Raw genomic sequence first — 21,824 nt, 5'->3', positions numbered from 1 at the left:
AATAGATGACTGGATCAAGAAGATGTGATACATATACTCAATGGAATATTACTCAGCAATCAAAAAAGGATAAACTCATGCAATTTGCAGCAACATGGATGGAGCTGGAAGGGATCATGCTCAGTGAAATAAGCCAGAAAGAAAAAGAAAAGTACCAGATGGTCTCACTCATAGCAGGAGTTTAGAAAACCTAAATAAGGGACCAGGAAAAAGACTAATTATAATAAAGTGAAAATAAAAATCAACAAGCAACAAGCAACTATAAACCAGAGATACACTACGGGATGGGGTGGGTGGTTAGGAGGGATTACAGTCAAAATAAGGGGGTGGGAATTGTATGGGGACTATAACCATGATGAAAATGCATACATTGTGCAAAAATGAAAAGTGATATAAAAATACATAAAATAATATAAAAATAAACATGCTTTATCCAGACTCCCATACAAATAAAGTATATTGTGTAACATGTTCTGAATTGCCTGTTTCTCCAGGCATGTATATTCCTGCATTTATGTAGGTGCACATACACAGAGAAATGCATGCATGTTATGGCCTAATATTGCAAAGAAAGGATTATGATTTCATTTCTAGTTCCCCACCACCAAGCACAAGTACTCAGTATGCATTTATGTGCAGTAAATGGGTATTCACAGTCACTTTGCATGTGATGATAATAAGTATTATAATGTCATTAACAGACATTGATGTCACAGTGCTAAAGATTTTTTATATTCATTTCTATTAACCCTTATTAGTGTTTATGCATTTTAAAGTTGAAAAAGTTAGAACTTGAAAGTGTAGCTGGACTTGTGCTACTTTTAAATTCTCATCATCTCTTAACAACCTCCACAATTTCTTCAGTGAACTCACCTCTTTCAGTCTACCAGGTTATAAAGAGACAATGTATCATGACAATCAGACCCCTGGCCTGTACCCCAGCTCTTGTATGCATAAATAAATAAATCTTTTAAAAAAAAAGAATATGCAGACTCTACGGTATAAAATGACGCTTTGTCTACAGTGTGGAAAACACCAATTTCTCCTGCTGACACAGACAGTGAAGGTAATCACCTCTGAATTGTTAATTATCTGTTTCCTTTCAATAAAAATATTTCCATAATAATATGGAAATAGGAACATACGTTATATACAACGTAGCCAGCAGAAGGGCATCTTTGTGCCTCTTTCTATCAAAGAGGATATATGCAGTATGCTAATCCAAAAGACTTTATATAAAAACCTGAAGAATGGAGATATTCAGCAACCAGATAATTAAAATTTTAAATTTTAAAATTAAAAGCAGGGGTAGAAGCAAAGTGCAGCCTTTGAAATTTAGTGTCATCACAGCAGTTGATGCGCTTTTGAGCAGCAATACTTTTCTCTATTGATATGAAAATCATGAAAATCACTACAATAAATCCTTTCACTTGTAGATAATACTTGAGTAACTTTCCTAATGAACCACTTTGTGCATCTCCCAATGAACTGAGGGATAATATTTACTGCATCAGATAAAGAAAAGCATACTAACGTTCGTGCTGTTTGCTTGAGGACTGTGGTAGGATGCAGACTCCAAACAAGAGTCACTAGTTTTATTTCCCCTCAGGTTTTCTTGAATCATATGGCATAACAATTTTCTAATAAATAATAGTGAATACAGATAGGCACAATAAATATCTCAGAGTCCTGTGATCCCTATATTAACATTTTTGAAAAGTCCCCAAAATAGTCAATGTCTACATGGCCATTTCACTCTCTGCTACAAAAAGATTCAGATAAAAACATTTTAATCTCTTACTATCTAAAATTATAGGTAACACCATCCTTACACAAGATGAAATGTTATTTATGAATACAGGTACTTCATATAATGTTAAGTTTGGGAGGCACATAACAGATCATTAATTTTCTCATTTCGTAAATGAAAAAACCTAGTGCTCTATGCATATCTTACTTTCTTGCAGTTACAAAAATTAGTGAACTTCTAGCCTCTCCCTCAGTCATATTCACTTGGCAAAAGCATCAACCCAGATGTTTTTTTACAGGTTCATGTTATGATATGTGTTCCGTGCTGAAAAGCATGTTGAAACCCTAAAGCCCTGTGCCTCGGGATATGACCTTATTTGGAAATGAGTTCATTGGAGACATCATTAGTTAAGTCACAGATCCTACTGGCACCAGGAAGGCCCCTGTTCCTCTGTAAGTGGTACTTTACAATGACACAGCCCAGGAAAAATGGGGTATGCAGGGACAGCTGCCTGTGACAACAAAGACAGAGATTGGAGCAGTGCAGCTGGATGCCAAGGAGCATCCAAGATTGTTGATAAGTCACAGGAAACTAGGAAGAGGCAAGAAGGGGACCCCTCCAGGTTTCAAATGGAGCATGGTTAAAAAAAAAAAAAAAAAAAACAAATGGAGCATGGTTCTGCTAATACCTTGGTTTCTTTCTGCTCACCCCCAGAACTGAGAAAAAATAATAAATGTCCATTGTTTAAAACCACCAAGACTGTGGTTCCTTATTACGGCAGCTCCAGGAAGCTGATACACCAGGCACATCCACCCACAGATGTGTATTTTCTTGCTGTGCGTGGGACCTCCTATATTGCTGTGGAAGGCACACACCTGTGGGGACCTGTCATATTTCAATTCATGAGCACACTCTCTAAAAGAACACTTTATAACAATCCTATCATACCCCCCTGAAAGTTCACTTCCTCACACACGAGGTGGGTGATTTTACCAGTCTGCTTTTGTGAATTCTCTAATACTCTCATCCTTTTCTCCCGTGATGGTCTGGTATGCGTGCCTCGCTGAGACCATGGAAGTAATGTGCATAGACTCCCTCATCCTCCTACCTGACTAAACCTGCACCCATGGTCTTTGTCTTCCTCCAGCTACAGAGAAGAAATTTCTCTACAGTTGCCAAAATCCTTTCTTCCTACAGGTTCCTGATGCATTTATTCTTATCTCAAGACTGTCAATTTTTGTTTCACTAAGTGATTTTTATTCTATTTACTCTCCTGATGTCCTACTACCATTCTGCAAAAACAAAGACAATTCTAATACCATTCTGTAAAAACAAAGACAAAACAAAGCCCCCCCTTTACCATGAATTTATTTCCATGTATTCCCCATCACTCTACTCTTCAGTACAGAAAGAGACATACCAGAACTATTTATTTCTATCTCCTCATTTACCATACTGACCACACACACACACACATGCACACACATGCACACACATGCACGCAGGCACACACACCCCAGATAAGTTTGACTGTAAGTGAATAGGAACTTAGGAACTCACTGGAAGTTGAAGGTGAGTGACAGCTCATCTGAAGGATTTGGGGGTGCCCAACATGGTTACTATGTCTGGAGTAGGCAGTAAATACGGGATGGAGCAGTTAGTACAGTTCTTTTGTACAAGCTGTTCTTGCGCACAGAGTTGTCTGTCCGTCCGGTGAATCTGAGTAGGGAAAATGGCCTCATCCCTGTTCTGTGTCTAGTCAATTGCCCTCGCAAGTGAAAACCACGTAATTCAGGTGCTAGAAGAACATAATGCAAATATTTATGCAGATAAGCAATTTTATTTACATATCATCAGCCTCATAAGATCAGGGGCATAAGCTCAAATTTCTGTCATTCTGTTTGAGAATCACTGTGGAGCCTGCCACCTGTTAACTACTAGCTTAGCAGAACTCTAGGGTCAATAAGGGTGGTAGAAACAGCAGCTGCTGAAGTTACAACAAATAAGGAGAGTTTTCCCTTTCAATAGTGAGACAATTTTAAACATTTAACTATATTTAAAAATTAACTTATATTACCAGGTATATTCCCAGCTCTTCATGTCACAGTATTTAATTAAATCCCCCAAACAACTTGACAAGGAGGAGCCTGTATTATCACTTACAGAAAAAGGGAACATGGTTTCTCAGACTGAAGAACTTGTCCAAGGTTAGAAAGTCACTGCTGTGATTTACTTTAGATACGGGACCTCCAGTACCCCATATGATGCTATTTAACTTGTCCCTAAGAGAAATATATTTTAAAATTACCAATATAGATTTCTACCATTATCCGTTTCTTTTTATTCATATGTAAACTGATAACATTAACTGCTTCTAAGGCCTAAACCTTAGAGTTTTATATTTCAAATATATAATCAACATTTTAAAGTTTTGAAACCATACACTGAATTTTCTTTATTTATCAAAATATAAAATAGGCTTGTTTCAGAAAAATTTATATGTATTAAACTTATGTGTTAACAGGTTATCAAATACAAGAAATGGACTCAGGAACCTAATAATACATTAGTAAATTTAGATAAATTAATTCTACCATTAATTTCTTGTCCAAGATTGTGGAAACCAGTCAAATCCTAAGAAACCTTGCAATTTCATGTACTAACTCAGCTGCTTTGTCTTACTTAGCAGAACAAATATATGTAGTTATAATCAGTTACCATAACAGTTAAATATTAATGTAAATATATATAAACTAATAAGATGTATTTCATTCATTGAAAATTGACTAGGGTATGACTTTTCTATTGATTTTGTAACCTATTTCTCCTTTCTAAATGTTACTGAATTCTAAATTCTCTTACATTTCTAAAAAACTTTGAAATCGTAATTGCATAGATACATTATACTCTTATCCTGAAGGATATTTGTTAAAAGACAAAATTCCAGAGAAAAGTCCTTAGTTTAATTAACAAAGTCAGAACAAAAGCAAATTTATTTTCAGTAGTAAAAAATAATGTTTCCAAAAGATCATGTTTAGTGTTTGTAATCAACTTATATAAGAAATCATGAAAATCACAAAATACAGACTTCAAATGTCACATCAAATAGCTAATAGAAAGTGATATACATTAGTATTGATTTGAGAGATAGTATCTAAATTATTTGGGCCTCCTATTGATTTCTTTTCAGAATAGCAAATGTTTTTTATAAAAAAATCAATATGGTACTTTAAAACACATTTGGCCAGAAGTGAAGCCATTCTCTGGGTAGTTCATTCAGAAATATATGGGCCCCATTCCCATTTGGTTATCACTATAAATTTGTTAGTAGAGATATTAATTTGGAGAGTACAATGGACAACATATATTTGTACTAAATACACGCCATTCCAGTATCTTATACAACTAGTTGACAGTAAAAAGAAGATAAAATGTAAAATGAGATATGCACATCCATTGTTATAGATATCGATCGCTATATCAAAAAATAACAATAAAGATTGTTTGTGGAGATGGTTATCTCTTAAAATATACTAATAAACACAAATTAACTGTTGTACTCCTTGTTTTTGAAAGGAAAAAAGTACTACCTTCTCCCATCTCCATGTACATGGTGAAATTTTCACCATGAATAGTGGACCATGTTGGTGAAAAAATGAGAGTCCATCTCATCGATATTCCTGATATTATTATAGCAGGAAAAATGAATTAATGAATTAATAAAAATGGTGTGTTATAAAACCTTTTGTTATATACTAAATAAGGCTAACATGTAGGATTTATACCATCTTAATATTCCATTTAATAATTAATATTTGACTCAAATTTTTTTTCAAATTTTTTTACTTTTTATGACATTTCTTTTCTATATTTTTCATTTTTTGTATGACATATTTATCACAATAGTATCAATCAATAATCAAAAACAATGCTTGCTCTTGATGCTAATACTGATTTTATTTGTATTTTATTGATATGATTTCACATAAATACATTTGTAGTAATCAAGTATACCAGTACATTAAAAATTAGTAAAAATTACTGATAATAGCATCAAAATTATACCCAAGAACATGTCCCGCAGTATTTGCCATCAGACTCTTTGGAAAAAATTTAGAGCATTGCAGGGGCCTCCCCGGTGGCACAAGGGATTAAGCGTCAGCGCTATGAAGCTATCCACAGCTACCCCAGCCAGGGAGCTGACTGACATGGCCAGGTAGACCTCTCCTGTCTCGCCTGCTGCTCCCCTCAGCAGTGTACTTCAATCAGTCTGCCTGTTCTGTTCCCCACTCTGTCTCTGGTGAATCCTCCCACTCCTCACATCTCTGGCCTGTACCCCAGTTCTTGTATGCATAAATAAAAATAAATCTTTAAAAAAAAAAGAAAGGTTCACAACAGGCATGGTACAATTTTCATATTCATTTGGTTTACACTCTTTTTTTTTTTTAAGATTTATTTATTGTTATGAAGAACCAGGGTATGGGCCCGATGTGCGGGAGATGAGAGGATTCACCAGAGACAGAGTGGGGAACAGAACAGGCAGACTGACAAAATACACTGCTGATGGGAGCAGCAGGTGAGACAGGAGAGGTCTGCTTCGCCATGTGGGATTCTCACCTGCCGGGATCAAAACTGCGCTACAGAGGCTGTGACAGCTTCAAGGTGTGGCACTCAACCACCTGCGCCACCAGGGAGGCCCTGGTTTACACTCTAAATGGGGATGCAATGTATAAACCTTCAGGAAGAGAACTAATAATGAAGGTAGCAAGAAGTGCTAAGAGGGCCTCCCCTGATCCCGGCTGGCCGGTGAGGGTCCCACATGGTACAGCAGACCTCTCCTGCCATGCCCGCTGCACCCCTCAGCAGTGTATTTCATCAGTCTACCTGTTCTGCTCCCTGCTCTGGCTCTGGTGAATTCTCTCACCCTCCCGCACATCTGGCCTGTACCCTGGTTCTTGTATAAAATAAATAAATAAATCTTAAAAAAAAAAAAAAGAAGTGCTAAGAACATGTCCAATAATTTCTACAGGACATGTGCGTAAGGAGACAGAACTCTAGGCTGAGGCTTTTTGTAGACGGTGTAGAGAACGATGGTATTTCCAGAGAGAAGTAACCTTTTTTTAAAGTTAGAGTCCACATAAATGAAAAGCACTTTATGTGGGTGTTCTGTTTAAACAAGTATCAATTGACCTGCTAGATTGAATAATCTCAGATGCAGTGAAGAATGCACATTTGGAGAATTAATATGGATGATTCTCTCTGACTTTTGTATTAGGATTGTAGAAGTGAAGGAAACAATTTATGGTGAGACAGTGAATACCTTAGCTGCTAGCTTAAAGCAAAATGGCTCCATTCTTCGAATCTGGCAACTCATTGAAATGATTTTCTCGAGTCATTTTTACAGATGCTTTTCTTCCAATTCTATGAAACATTTGTCCAAATTATTTCCACCCATGATTTGGTCTGAGCTTAGAAGAATTAGGCCCCAGCAGTAGAAATTTTTGACCAATTAGAGTAATCTAATGTTGAGACCGAAACTGCTAGAGGACATGTTCAGTATCCTCATAAATTATGTTGTGAGTGGATGAAAATTTGATAGAAGTTCCTGACTCACAAGCATCTTATTTGAAAATAAGCCTTTGTGAAAAGGAGATGGTCCTGATACCACCACCTTAGGAGTACGCCATAGATATATGCACTCCCAGGTGACCCCATGGTGCAAAAGTCAACTAAGATGCTGTGGAAAGAATAGAAGGAAAAGGTCTGAGGACCATATTTCTTGCCAGAGTCACCCATCTATTTTCCAGAACAGCTTTCTTTAAAGTGACTTCACCACCCTCTGCATTTTGGTATATTACACAGTAGTCACAGAACCTTTTCAATATTTTTAATAGGTGAGTAAAAGTGGTATTTTAGGAAGGTTGATCACACTGCATAGTGTAGGATGGACTGTGGGGGCACATAATAGAAGTGATACCAAAGTTATATGATATGATAGATGAAAGTGAGCAGGCTTAGCTTAGGGACCACAGCAATGAGAGTTTGAATAAATAGCACCATGTGAAATAGAGAAAAATATACTTAGTTTTACAGTTAAATGAAACGGCAAACAACTGGGTTATTTGAAAATTTAATCATGGCAGTGAACCACAGACTGGAAATAAGACAGCAATATATGCCATCAACTTGGGATAGGTTGATAAAATGTGATTTACACAAGCATAAATATATAGACCTGGTCATATTCCTAAAATTCTCTTTTTATTCCTATCTTGATTATACCCAAGGAATAAGTAGAAATTTGACAGGGTTCAAAGATGAAGTTAATGTCAAGACTTGTCAAGTCAGTCACTTCTAAGTTAGTGTGACTGAATGAAAGGTGATGTGAATATGCTGTTCCTTTTGTTTCAATTATTTCATAAAGGTGTTTTTATAATTTCAGGCTCTGGATATCATTCTTAAACTGGCAGATATGCCTTCAACTTTTCACAGACTTATTCATACAAAACTAGATTAAATTTAATTTTAAAATGATTTCTAAATTGCACTGGTACTATTATTCCCTTTCAAGTTCAAATAATGATTAACATAAGGCTAAATACACAATACTCTGAGCTTGTCCTATAGAAAATCTTGTAATCTTATTTATTCCTTACATCTGGTTTAGTTGAAAAACTGTATGCTGATGCCAATGTTCACAATATAGCTTTAAAATCAAAATAATTAAAATTTATAATTTGTTGGAAGGAATTTTAAATAAAATAAATCTGCATATTTTGCTCAAAACTGATACACTGGCCTCCCCAGTGGCATAGTGGGTTGAGCACAGCGCTATGAAGCTCACCACAGCTTCTGCAGTGGGTTCGATTCTCAGCCAGCCAGGGAGCTACCCACACGGTGCAGAAGACCTCTCCAGACTCACCCACTGCTGCCCTCAGCAGTGTTTTCAGCTTGTCTGTCTGTTCTGCTTCCCACTCTGTCTCTGGTGAATTCTCTCACCCTCTCCACCTCTGGCCTATACCACAGTTCTTGTATAAATTAATAAATCTTTAAAAAAAACTGAATCATATATGATTTAGGGCAAATCCTAATTTTTGAAAAGTGTCTTACTGAGGTGATCATACTGTAGGAATAAGAACTGTTCTTAATTTTAACCATATCCAATATTTTTGGTGTCCTATAGACTACATCCTACTAGCTTGAAATTTGCTGATTCATCATTGCCCTGATATCTGTGCCTCCATTTGTAATTCATCATTGATTTTAATTAACCTCAAATAATACACACAATCTAGCTGACAGAACCAAGATCTGAGTTACAGCTGGAGAAACAAAGAACAGAATAGCAGAACTGAAAGTGAGTGGAATGACACATGAGGAGCAGTTTAAGTCACAGGAAACTCATATTATGGATCAATATTATCACACTTTCCTTACATCAAGAAAGTTTTCTGTGATCACATCACATATAAAATCTTATGGCTGCTCTGAAAGATAAAGGCAGCCCTGTCTGCCAATTACAGCAAGTCATTATGTGTTGTAAAAATAATTACATGAAATGGCTGAATCAATTTTCAGCTCATTGTCTGCAGGCACACAATGAAAATAAAACAATCAGGGATTCTAAAAATCATATATACTTTATCCTTTGAATTATTTGCAGCTTCTGTAATCCTATCCCATAGATTTCAAGCCATAACTCTGCACACAAATTGTTGAGATTTTTAAGACACAAAAAGCCAAGTAATTGCCTCAAGTTCAAAGAGATATTTGATAACAAACCCAGAATTTTAATTTAGAAAGCCATTTCCATTTACAAAAGTAGTTATCCTTTGAAGTTTGGGTTTTAGAAAGATCATATCCAAAACCAGATTAATGAAATATGAAACGTGATTTTTATCTACTAGAGTCATAAAATTCCCCTTCAGTCCACACAGCAAAACTATGAACTTTGATCCACCTTCCATGAACCAATAATTAGTTCTCCTCACCCTGGGATATAACAAAACCCATCCCATAGAGAAAATTACAAACACTGAAGGGAATACAATATCTTGTTGAGGAACTTCTCTGTCAACAGGGAGCTCTTTCTTCCATGCTTTGTTTCTATGCTTTGAGGCAAAAGATTTCCACATGATCCATTTCCAATGAGAGGCATTATAGCATAATGCATAAAGCATAATATGAGAATTATGAACCCACACTCAAGATTCAAATATGACCCCGCCATTTATTACCATGTTACCATGAACAATTACTTGACTTCTCTGTGTCTCAATTTCCTCATGTGCAATGAAGCAATAAGACAACAACACATCATATCTCATGGGGGATAGAAAGATTTGCCAGTGTACAGATTTTAGTGTATAATGTTTAGAATAGCACTAAAATACACACACAGACACACACACAGACACACACACACACACACACACACACTTCCTGTACTACTGCCCCTAAGAAAACAGAGTTCCAATACACTTTATCTTTATTATCAATGAAAATGCCTTTGCAAAATAACAATGAGCATTCTGTTAGGTATTACTTTTATTTTTTCTGTTTCCCACCTCCTTATTTGGTGGTTATTAAAGAATATGGAATATATCAATAGAAATTTCCTAAGCATTTGACTTATTTTAAATGTCTTGATCTGTGATTTATCTAAACCTAAATATCTATTCTAGATATTATCCCACTTTTTCAAATATGAATACTCAGTTCCTTAAAATCTTAGTGATTTAGTTAAATGCACAGTTTTTAACTTCAAAACTGACAATTTCTCCCCTAATTCAGGCTTTTTTGTCCATCGACATGAATCCTTAAGGAACTTTTTCAAGGATATACAAGGACATACCTACCTTAAGTAGGTAATGCCACCTGGCTGATACTTTCTTATGTCAGGATAACAGAAGTCAAGGTGAGGGAATTGATTTCCTTAAAAATATATTTTTAAAACATAGATGTATGATTAAGTGTGAAATTTTTGAATGCACTGGTATTTATCAATGTACTATTTAAACAGACAAAGATGAAAACACATGTCCACAGTTTCATATCAAGATACTTGGAACCAGATATATTTCATAAAACAAGATCTCAAGATTTTAGAAAGGAAATACAGTGCAAAAACATAATTTACATAACATTCTTAGAATTATCTAGGGAAGTGACTCATTAACAAACCTGTGACTATTTCTGCATCAAAGACAAGTAGCATAAACAGACCATGCCTACCTTCCCATGAATTCAGCTCAGAATTTACAGTCGCATGAATCTATCACATATTACCGGGGTGGGGGCGGGGGACATCTTTTTCTAGAACTTTTTGGATTTTAAATTATGGGCGGACTGTCGGATTTGTTTTGATATACCATCATAACTGAACTGATTATCCATTAGACTGTTTGCTCTCTGAATAATCAACTTTTCATTTCACTTCACATCTTTCTACTTTGCCTAGGATTCATAGCTACATACTTTAGCATCCTCAGCTTCCTTAAAGACACAAAGGAAAAAATACTAATTCTCCTGACCTCGTGAATTAACACCTTCAAAACCAGTTAATGAAGGAAAAACAAGAGACCATTCAACAATGTGTGAGCACTTTCTTATAAAAGACAGAAGTGACAGTTACAGCCTCACTGTTGGAATTTTTCTTCCAGTCCTTAAACCAGAAAAGCACACGTAGATGTAAAACATGCTCTAAATCAGTACCTTTAAAATTACATATATTCAACTTCAACTACTTTAAAAAACTCTCACCATATGGCATGGCAACCTATGTTCATAGGTGTATTTTCCTAAGGAGCGTGTTCTTAGAATAAATCCAATTGTGCCTGGTTTGACCCAAAATAACCAAAAACGATTATTGTGAATATTTATGTACAGATAGAGTCTAATCCTAGAAATGTAAAAAATTCACCCTCCTGATTATATTCATGAAGCTAGAATGACAGAATAAGAGAAAGCTCTGCTCATCCATCAATTCCCTAAGGAGTCCTTGTGTTTCTTTCTCTATCTCAGAAATGACCTGTGGCCGTGCACAGGGGAAGGGACCAGTGAACGAAAGGACAAGATGTGCTTGCAGCTCCATCAGCTCCCATCACTGTGCCTGTCTTGCCCCCTGGCGGATATGCCCATTTGGCAACATCACTTCCTCCTACACACTGTCTGAAGACATTGCCAGGTTTCTCATAGGGCATGTTTTTATGCCAATCCACTGTTCTTTACACTGAGGAGAAAGCAATTAGTCTTGTATGTTAACAATCTTATAATAGGCATATGTGGATGGCAGAATAAAAATTTCTTCCCCAGAAGGTTATTTGTTGGCAGTTTTCTCTCGAGTACTTCACAGAGATCCTGTTCAAATATAATCTAGGTAAACATTAGTGTTTCATCTTCTGCCAACTGGAATTCAGAGGAATAGTAATGGGCACTGAAGGACCAAATGCTCAATGTGTCTTTAGCACCCACTGAGAGGATCCAAGCACAAAACGACTTTTAAGCCCAGGTAGACAACACACTCTTATCAGTACCATGGGGGGATGTTAAATGAGACGAGAACAGCCTGGAGGAAGTATTAAACAATGTGATTATGATTCCCAGGAGAAATCACTAGATATATGCGTCCCTAAAGTAAAGTTGAACAATCATACAGAATGCTGGCTAGAAAGCATCAAGAAATCACAGGACATATTTGATTCATATGACGTCAGAATTTGAAACATTTTTATAGAGTCAACAAAAATTTAAACCACCTCTCAAGCTCAAACTTTGCAAAGTTCAGGGATCATGTCTACTCCCATGTTTTATAGTAAAACAAGTCCAATCCCTGGGAGCTCAATAAATAATTATGAAAAATGTTCCTTTAGGGGTGATGTTACAAAAATAATTTTTTATTTTGTCTTGAGCACATAAATTCCCATGTTTCACAGCAGTTTTTCAAAAATTCTAGGACAGTACTGAAAGGAATGTGATCACAAAGAGTTCAAACAACAAAATCTTTGAGAATTGTTTTGTCCCAGACATATACTTTGAACTTTAAATATATATTTAAATAAATTCTAAATAATTCTTTCTGGCCAGAATTTAGATTAGGAGGTTTATTTAAGAAAGGATACTCGGAAATGACTGCCTTTATGTAATGTAGTTCATTGTTCTACCTTTTGATTAACTGTGGTCATTAATAAAGAGATAATGTGTATATTTAATAACATCTCATTTGACAGTAAGTCTGATCTCTCCCTATGTTTTGTAGAATGCTAAAAAGAATCTTCACATGAGTTGCTGGCTCCTGATAGATTATTAGAAAGTAATTATAATACAGCACAGGCTAACACAAGAAGTTTGCAAAGGTACCTCCAGGTCTAAGAAAGTTTCAGCAACACCCATAATCATAAACCAAGTGCCTCCCTGGTGACACAGGGGCTAAAGACAGTGCTATAAAGCTATCGCCAGCCACTGCAGCATGAATTCTCTCTCAGGATGGCCAGGGAGCTAACTAAACCACATGGCGCAGTAGAGCTTTCCTGTCGTGCCCGCTGCTCCCTTCAGCAGAGCCCCCTGTTCTGCTCCCCACTCTGTCTTTGGTGAATCATCTCACCCCACCCCACGCCTCTGGCCTACACCCCAGTTCTTGTATGCATAAATAAATAACATAAATCTTTAAAAAATAAATAAGTAAACTGCAGTTGTCTCTGATACGCTCTGCTTTACTTTTTCTTGATAACTCTTATAATTCTTTTGAGTACTTTTATTGTATGTTTGTTGTTTCTTCAGTAGACTGCAAGTGACACAAAACAGGTATTTTTTTTTTTTTTACTGTTTTCAGTCAGATTATATCTTCCATACTTACAGGATTGCTTGTCACACAGTAAATACTCAATAAACGTGATTAATAAATGAATTAGACACAATAATGTTTAGTACACTGCAGAAATGTCACCAATGTACCAATACAAGCCAAATAAACCCCCAACCAAATGAAAAAAAAAAAAAAAAGAAAGAAATCTGCACTAGACATACTAAAGAAACTTCAGAAAGGCAAAGACAAAAATAGAAGGTCCTAAAAATTGTTAGACAAAAAGACCATATTACCTTGAAATCAGTGACATTACACTGAGAAAAGACATCTGGACAGCTGTGATGGAATCCTGAAAACTGAGGAAAAGAAGAACTTAATACATGAAAATTATATCCTATGAAAATATTACAAGAAGGACCACAAAAAAAAAATAGCCCTTAGATTTTGGCATTCTAGACTGTGGTCCTCAGCCCTGTAAATTGGAAGACAGCCCTCTAGCCTGGCCTCAAATGGAGAATTTGTATGAACAGATCTCAGACATGAAGGCTGTGTGTCCATACATAAGAATCCTCATGAACATAGCCGGGAGTGGGAAGAGAATATGGGGTATACTACAAAGCAGAGTCATCAATTTAGCTGAAATCCCCAGAAATGATATAAGTGGGGCAAACTCATACCATTTTAGATAAATATTATTGACTGCCTGCATAAAGAACTTCTTGGACAAACAAGTGAGTTTTTCACCAGCAGATCTTTGCCAAAGAAATCCTAAGTCTATGTTTGTCTCAGAAGCAAAGTAGCCTCACAAACAATGTATGTTAGGTAGAAAGAAGCAAAAAGTGATTAAATAGAAAGTCTAAAATACTATTTTATAAAATACTTTATGAAATAAGAATATATTGCAAGTAAAATATATAAATATACAAATTTTGCATGCAGTGATAAAAGGGGCTGAATACTTATATTTTCTGGGAGGAAGATAAAAATCATTATTTCACTTTAGAGTTGGTAAACCATCATTGCATTGTGATATCTATAGCAATCTAAAATACATATACATTAGAAAGTTAAAAAATTAAAATAATGAAAAGATTACAAATAATCTCACAGGAATTAAGGAAAACATGCTGAGTAAGTAAAGAATAAAAAACTCAAAATATGATAGTAAATAAAATTCCAAATCTATTAGTAGTTGTATTACATATATATGGGCCAAATGGTCCAGTGAAAATCAAGTGTCATCCATGGGATTGCTAAAGATGCAATTTCACTCTTGAGAAAAGATACATATGGACAGAATAATTGGAAAGCAGAAGGATGGAAAAGGTAAACTAAACAAATTCTAAGTGAAAGAAACTTGGTGCAGCTGTACTAGTAGGAAAAAAAAAAAAATAAGACAAAAGTAGAACCCATTACTGGCCCTGCACACTGCTGTTGTTACCAAAAGCTGCCCTCAACACTGCTGCCTCACCTTCTGCTGCTCTTCTGCTGCCTCACCTCTTCTCACGTTCTGCTGCTCATTTTAGTTTCAAACTCTGCTTTCCCCCAAACAGTCCTAACAGCTAAAGCAGCACTTACTCTCTTTTGAATTCTGAGCAGGAAAAAACTCCAGTGTTTCCTCTTTTTCTGTTTTGATTTAAAGTGGGGGGTTTGGGGACAGTGAAAGCCTTTAATTACCTGGATAATTGCTTCTGATTTAATCTGCTAGAGAATCACACAATCTCACCAAAAAATTTCACTGCAAGAAATGAGTTGTTCCAAAGAACTGAGAGGGAATCCAAGTTTCTTGATGACCAATGACATTCTGACCCGAAAATTTTCCAAATGTGAAAGGCATTAGCATAAATATTTCCATGACCAATAGAATACAAATATCCCATTCCAATTAGAGCACCGGACAGGAAGATTCAGAGGAATTACCACTCAGAAGGAATACAGCTTTCCTTTTCATGCCCAACTCTGAATGGGATTTGTGATTTATTGTTACATCTGCAGGAAAAATATCTAAAATAACCTTAGATAATTAAAAGTATAAAATTCAATCTCCCAAAGACAAATAGGTTGTGTCAAGTTTCCCCCCAAGTCACACAGTATTGAGCCATTTGTGATAGGAAGCAGTGCCCGACAGTGATGCCTTAGCGTAAACTAATCACAGCGAGGCAGCTGGCAATTTGACAGGGAGAGACAGGCTGACAGTCTTTCCTCAAACATCAAGCCAGCACTGTTTCCAGTGCCAAGCTGTATTTGACATTTAATTAAAAAAAGTATCTTAACATAGCTACAAACACACACACACACACACACACACACACACACACATAGCTAGACTATTGCAACAAAATCAATTTTGTCTTATTTAAAGCTGGAAAAACATTGATGCCCAAAAGGCAGAATTTTTATAAGAAAAGTATCACTAGCTACCACAGGGAATACCGACAGTATTAAAAATAATGCATTTTGACTAGTCTAGGGTATTGGTCTTGGCTCAGGAGTCCAGATAGAAACAGTGTTTATTAAGAAGGTGGAATGTTATCAATTTAAAACTTAAATTGTTATAATTAACTAGCAATTTGACAAAGATATCAGGTTGACATATAAAATATGTTTATATGCACATACATGCATGTTTATATACATACATACACACATATGGACACTCAGGAAAAAGTTTTCACAAACAGAAATGGCACTTTCACTGAATTTTACAAGAGAACACACCCATACACTCTTCTGATGATGTATCAGGTGATAAGCACAATCAATATAGCTTCATCATATTGACAACTTAACCAAATAAAAAGTTGATATATTTAAGTGTGCCAAGAAAATTTAAAAAAATTGTTTGATAAACTGGACTATGAGATCAACTGTTGGTTTTGGGTGAAGGACTATGGTCTGATGAAGGACAGATTTAGACTTTTGTTAGTGAACTTAATATAGTATTAAGTATTGATTCTCAATGCTGAACACCTGAAACTTATATAATGTTGTAATACAATATTAATTCAATAAAAAAGCATTAATGACATATACATGCAGAAAGTTGTAATATTTAAGACACTAAAAAATATTCAATTTAATTCTTATCTCATATTTTATAATAAATAACAGGCACTTTTTTATAATTTAAGAAAAACATAGTTCTAGTGCTAAGCAATATTATTAAAATACAACATGATCTAAAATCTTAGATTCTATATTCTCATGTTTTTTACACAAATTTTCATTCAATTTTCTAGTAAAAATCCTTTAACATATGGATTAAATATGGTAAAATGTTCCACATGTTAGAGAAGTAATCATCAAGGATATAGCATTCAGATTTATTTGTGTTTGACTTTTTACAGAGTGGAGAAAACATAAAATTCTTAATAGCCATTCAATTTCAAAATATACAAAATATGTTGAGATAGTATTGAAAATGTTAAGTATAAACTTGTCACTTTTTCATTACAATATAAATTCTAACATTTTTATCACTGAATAACAAATAGCAATTATTAAGTTTTGTTGGTTTAGTGACACTTATTGGAATATTAGCTATACATATTTTTATTTTTTTAATTTTTTAAAGATTCATTTATTTATTTATACAAGCACTGGGTACAGTCAGAAGCGTGGGAGGGTGGGAGAATTCACCAGAGCCAGAGCGGGGAACAGAACAGGCAGACTGACGAAGTACACTGCTGAGGGGAGCAGAGAGTGTGGCAGGAGAGGTCTGTTGTGCCATGTGGGACCCTCGCCCTGGCAGCCAGGGATCGAACTGGCACTGCAGAGGCTGTGGGCAGCTTCACAACCTAGTGCTCAACTGCCGCGCCACCAGGGGAAGCCCTGTACATATTTTTAAAGGTTTATTTATTTATGTGAAGAAGAACTGAGAGATAGGCTAGAGTTGTGGGGGGTGAGAGGAATCACCAGAGACAGAGTGGGGAGCAAAACAGGAGGATCTACTGTAATACACTGCTGAGGAAAGCAGCAGGTGAGACAGGAGCATTCTGCTGTGCCATGTGGGTCAGCTCCCTGTCAAGGCTTGAACTCAAGCCCTGTAGGTGATAGCACTTAGACTTAACTGCTAGGCCACTAGGGAACCCCAGCGATTTTGTAGCTCCTATTCCAGAGAATGCAGCAGTGCAGAGAAATCAGGAATTATATTTTGCAGAATACCTTCCCCCATGTGTTTCCAGTTTAAAGTTTAACCATAAGAGGAAAATTGGGCAGATTCAGAAGATGTCATCTCCCAGAAGTTCATGGCACTCACAGATGTTTCTCAGACTTCTCCCTACTCTCCTACTTCTCTGTTGAAAAGTGATACAGTTCATAGGATATTTTCCAGAAAGTGCTGCAGTTTTCCAACCAATTTTGGAGTCCTCTGATTAAGCTGAGGTCATGAGTGGCTGATTCTTGACCTCCTAACCGTCATCCCAACCCCTCCATCCACTAGGCGCCCCAGCAACTCTTTCCAGATTTACAAAAGTCCCAAATTGTATATTAAATCATTTTTTTAAGATTGATTTATTTATACAAGAACCAGGGTACAGGCCAGATGTGTGGGAGAGTGAGAGTATTCACCAGAGACAGAGTGGGGAAAAGAACAGGCAGACTGACAAAATACACTGCTGAGGGGAGCAGTGGGCGAGACAGGAGAGGTCTGCCGCACCCTGTGGTTATCTCCACAGCCGGCCAGAATCAAACCCGCACTGCAGAGGCTGCGGACAGCTTCGCAGCACTAGGCTCAACCGCCTGTGCCACCAGGGAAGCCCATGTATTAAATCATTTTATTCAAACAAACTTTAGAGAAGTTCTGATTTCCGAACCAAACCCAGGATAATAAATCTCTTTGAAAAATATAACGGATTTTAGACCCTTATGGTAATCTGATTTCAAGGCAGTCAGAACTGACACAATACCCCAAAAGCAATCAAAATATGAAATTTTGATTTTGAAAACAAAACTTTCTTTTTCACTGCATACAAAAGTGAGGTGATGTTTCTCTAAGCCTATATCAATCATGTACATTCTTCTGAGAGATGGAATCTTGGACAAGACCCTCCCTGACTATATCATTGAAATGGGTTTTAAATTCTCATTTACACTTCACTTGCAATATTCATCAAAAGCAGAGAACTACCTACTTTCACAACTCTACTGAGCCTAGATTTTTAGCAGGGCTTTTATAATACCAACAATGCCATGATTTCAGAAAACATGTGCCAGCTCCATTTCACACTCAACTATTATTTTATCCTTTCCCCTCTAGTACAAATCACTTTAAATGCTATGATCAAACTTGCTTATTTATCTAATCACCTTTATTCTTTTCAGTTTTATCACAGTATTTTTTAATAATCATGTACTCTGGGAGATTCAATAATAATAATGATGATAAGGATAATATGGGGAAAAAAGTGAGAATGTAGGAAGCTTCAAAGAGTTGCCTACTGTGTAAAGTAAAAAATTCACATCAAGCTATATAATGTTTATATAATTGATAGGATCGATCCACATTTTGGCTAGAGTAAAAGGAGAAAGACAAATACTATTTCTTCTTAACAGGAAGCCAAGAATGATTTCTTCTCCCCTCTCACACATACATTCACACAAACACATTCACACATAGACATACTTATGAACTGTACACTGAGGGTTGTAAATGCTATAAACTGACTCCATATGTTTCTAACTTTTACTTCTCTAAACAATCCTATGATACTGGTGGGATGAATACCCACTATTTCATATGAAATAAGATTTCATATGAAACCTTCTGGAACTTCCATTCCTTTGGGATGTCTTGGATTCTCATTGCTGATAAGACTTTTATGCTCCCTTCACTGTGAGTCCCCTGAATTCTACATGGATTTTACCACAGCAGTGGTAACACTTAATTTACATATTCCTTATCTCACTAAATACATTTTGGAAACAGGAATGCCTTCTATTTGTAGTTATTCTATATAGAATATAGTTCCTAATGTAACTCCATACCATCAGTGAATCCTTGTTGAATGAATAAATTAATGAAATGAGAAACTAGCTTCTCTCCCTGAAGCTGGAAAGAACAGTCACCTCAGAACAAGGAGAATGATGGATGAACAGCAAAGAAAAATGGATAACTCAATGTGGAATAGAATGATCCACATTCAGAAAATAAACTCAGGGATATCCACAAGGAAGATAAATTCAGACCATGAAAACAAAGATTATTTTTGCTTCCTACTTCCATTTTCAAGTGAACACTGTGCTTCCTCTTTCCGTGCTCCCCCACATGTGTCAAGTATCTACCACATTCCATTAAAAGAAGGTCATATTTGATTTTAAACCTGTTAAGTAAAAAGGAGATTTGAAATAGGCAAATATTAGGAAGAAATAATCTAGGGAAGCTGATAAAGGTCAACTTCATCTAGGGCAGCATGATGGAAGAAAACCCATGATTAAGGGCTGATGATCAGAAATTTTCAAAATTCTGGTAGAGAGACTTGAATACAATGTTTTGGAGCTTAGGTCGTGAAGTGTGGCATTCTTCTTGCTCAGTGACAAGACCAGAATGGATTCAGTATCCCAAAGACGAGAAGTCCTCAGAATATCTAGAAACAAATTGTTGGCATGAATTTTAGTTTGGAACAAAGGTCATTTTTCTTAAACACAGCTGTACAGAAGAAGGTGTGAGCAAATAACACAATCAAGGTCAATTTTGCATGCAGATACAAGTTTATAATTCCCCTGGGGTGACTTGCAAAGCATCATAGATCAACTCCCAAATTATTACTACCAGATATAGTGAGGGAGAGAGCCGTGCTCATGCTAGCACATAGGTCAGGGCTATAAAACCACGATTCATTTGACTGACAAGTAAAAATATTGCTGAATAATGTGGAGGGCCTAGCTGAAAATGGAAACCATCAATCTGTTCCACATGACAAAGTGAGGATGAAATCCATTAAGAAGTTATTCCAGTGACGCAGACAAAAGCAGACAAATTTTGTATTACTGAAATGGCAGTTGGAAATTAGAGAAGAAACTGAATGCAAAGATATTATGAGTGTGGAATCTGTAATCATTTATAGCTTGTTGAGCATAGAATTCATGAAGAACAAGGAGGCTAGGAGTTATGAGGCACGAAACATCGATGGTGGTTTAACTTACTGAAACAGGTAGAAAAAAAGGAAAAGATAACTTAAGAAAGATGATCTTTAGCATAGAGAATGCCAACAGGCACATGAAAGAATGATCATCATCACTAACATCAGGAAAATGCAAATCAAATCCACAAAGAGATACCACCTGACATCAGTGACAATAACCCATAGCAAAAAGACTGGAAACGAGTGTTAGTGAGATGTGGAGAAAAAGGAACACTCTTACACTGTTGGTGGGAGTGTAGACTAGTCCAGCCACTGAAAACAGTACGAAGGTTTCTCAAAATATTAAAAATAGACCTACCATATGACCCAGTAATTCCACTCCCAGGTATCTACTGGAAAACTATAAAAACATTAATTAGAAGGGATATATGTACTCCTACATTCAACTGCTTACATAGCTAAGTTGTGGAAACAGTCTAAGTATCCAAGGACAGAAGAGTATATTGGAAAAAATGTGGTATATATACACAACGGAATACTGCTCAATCATAAAAAAGGATGAACTCCTATTATTTACCATAACATTGATGGAAATGAAGAGGATCATGCCAAGTAAAATAAGTCACAAGAAGAAAGACAAATACCAGGTAGTCTTGCATGCATATGGAATATAGAGACCTAACAAAGGGTCAGTCATAACCAAACCAAAAACAAACTATAAGAAATTCTTCTAACTCATCTGACTTCAAAATTGAGGAAAGACAAGACAGAAGGTGGTGGGGTGAGAGTGGAGGATGGAAAGCACCCAGTGGAACACGGTGAAGGATTTTGGGGACATGGCTCACCTCCAGTATACACTGTAGAAGTTTGAATCTATAGCCCCTGGAGCAGATAAAAATATGTAAAACTACTTTACCTCAATAAACATAATTTGGAAAATAGAAAAATTAAATAGCAAGATGATAGTTGGCTCAATGACATTTACAGAGTATTTGAAACCCCACCGGTATTTGTGAAACCACCAAGAACCAGCCTCATAGTATGAAGAGCAGCTTGCCAAAGGCAAGTCCTTGGTAAAATCAACAAGCAACAATAAACCAGAGACAAACTATGAGGGGGAGGGATTAGGGTCAAAATAAAGGGGGTGGGAATTGTATGGGGAATATAACCAAAATGAAAATGCATACAT

General features: G+C 36.2%; 1 protein-coding gene across 11 annotated transcripts in view; it reads right to left on the bottom strand.

The window, feature by feature from the left end:
• Nucleotides 1–21,824, bottom strand: part of LOC119243609 (uncharacterized) — a 782,255-nt gene that overhangs the window by 231,642 nt on the left and 528,789 nt on the right. For 8 of the 11 annotated variants that reach the window (XR_008551531.1, XR_008551535.1, XR_008551532.1 and 5 more), the window contains one exon: nucleotides 13,847–13,909. The exons of 1 other annotated variant lie outside the window; for it this stretch is intronic. Coding sequence is in view for 1 of the 10 variants with exons in the window: in XM_054694540.1 (XP_054550515.1) it covers nucleotides 3,370–3,548; nucleotides 3,914–4,032; nucleotides 13,839–13,909 (369 nt within the window). In the remaining 9 variants the exon portion in view is untranslated. Of the gene's footprint in view, nucleotides 1–3,321; nucleotides 3,549–3,913; nucleotides 4,033–13,838; nucleotides 13,910–21,824 lie in introns of those variants that run through there. 2 more of the 11 variants (XM_054694540.1, XR_008551538.1) reach the window with 2 other exon arrangements.

Source organism: Talpa occidentalis, unplaced genomic scaffold (genome assembly GCF_014898055.3).
Source record: "Talpa occidentalis isolate TD23 unplaced genomic scaffold, MPIMG_talOcc4v2.1 talOcc4.13, whole genome shotgun sequence".
NCBI classification, from domain to species: Eukaryota; Metazoa; Chordata; class Mammalia; order Eulipotyphla; family Talpidae; genus Talpa; species Talpa occidentalis.
This window is presented reverse-complemented; position numbering and strand designations above follow the sequence as displayed.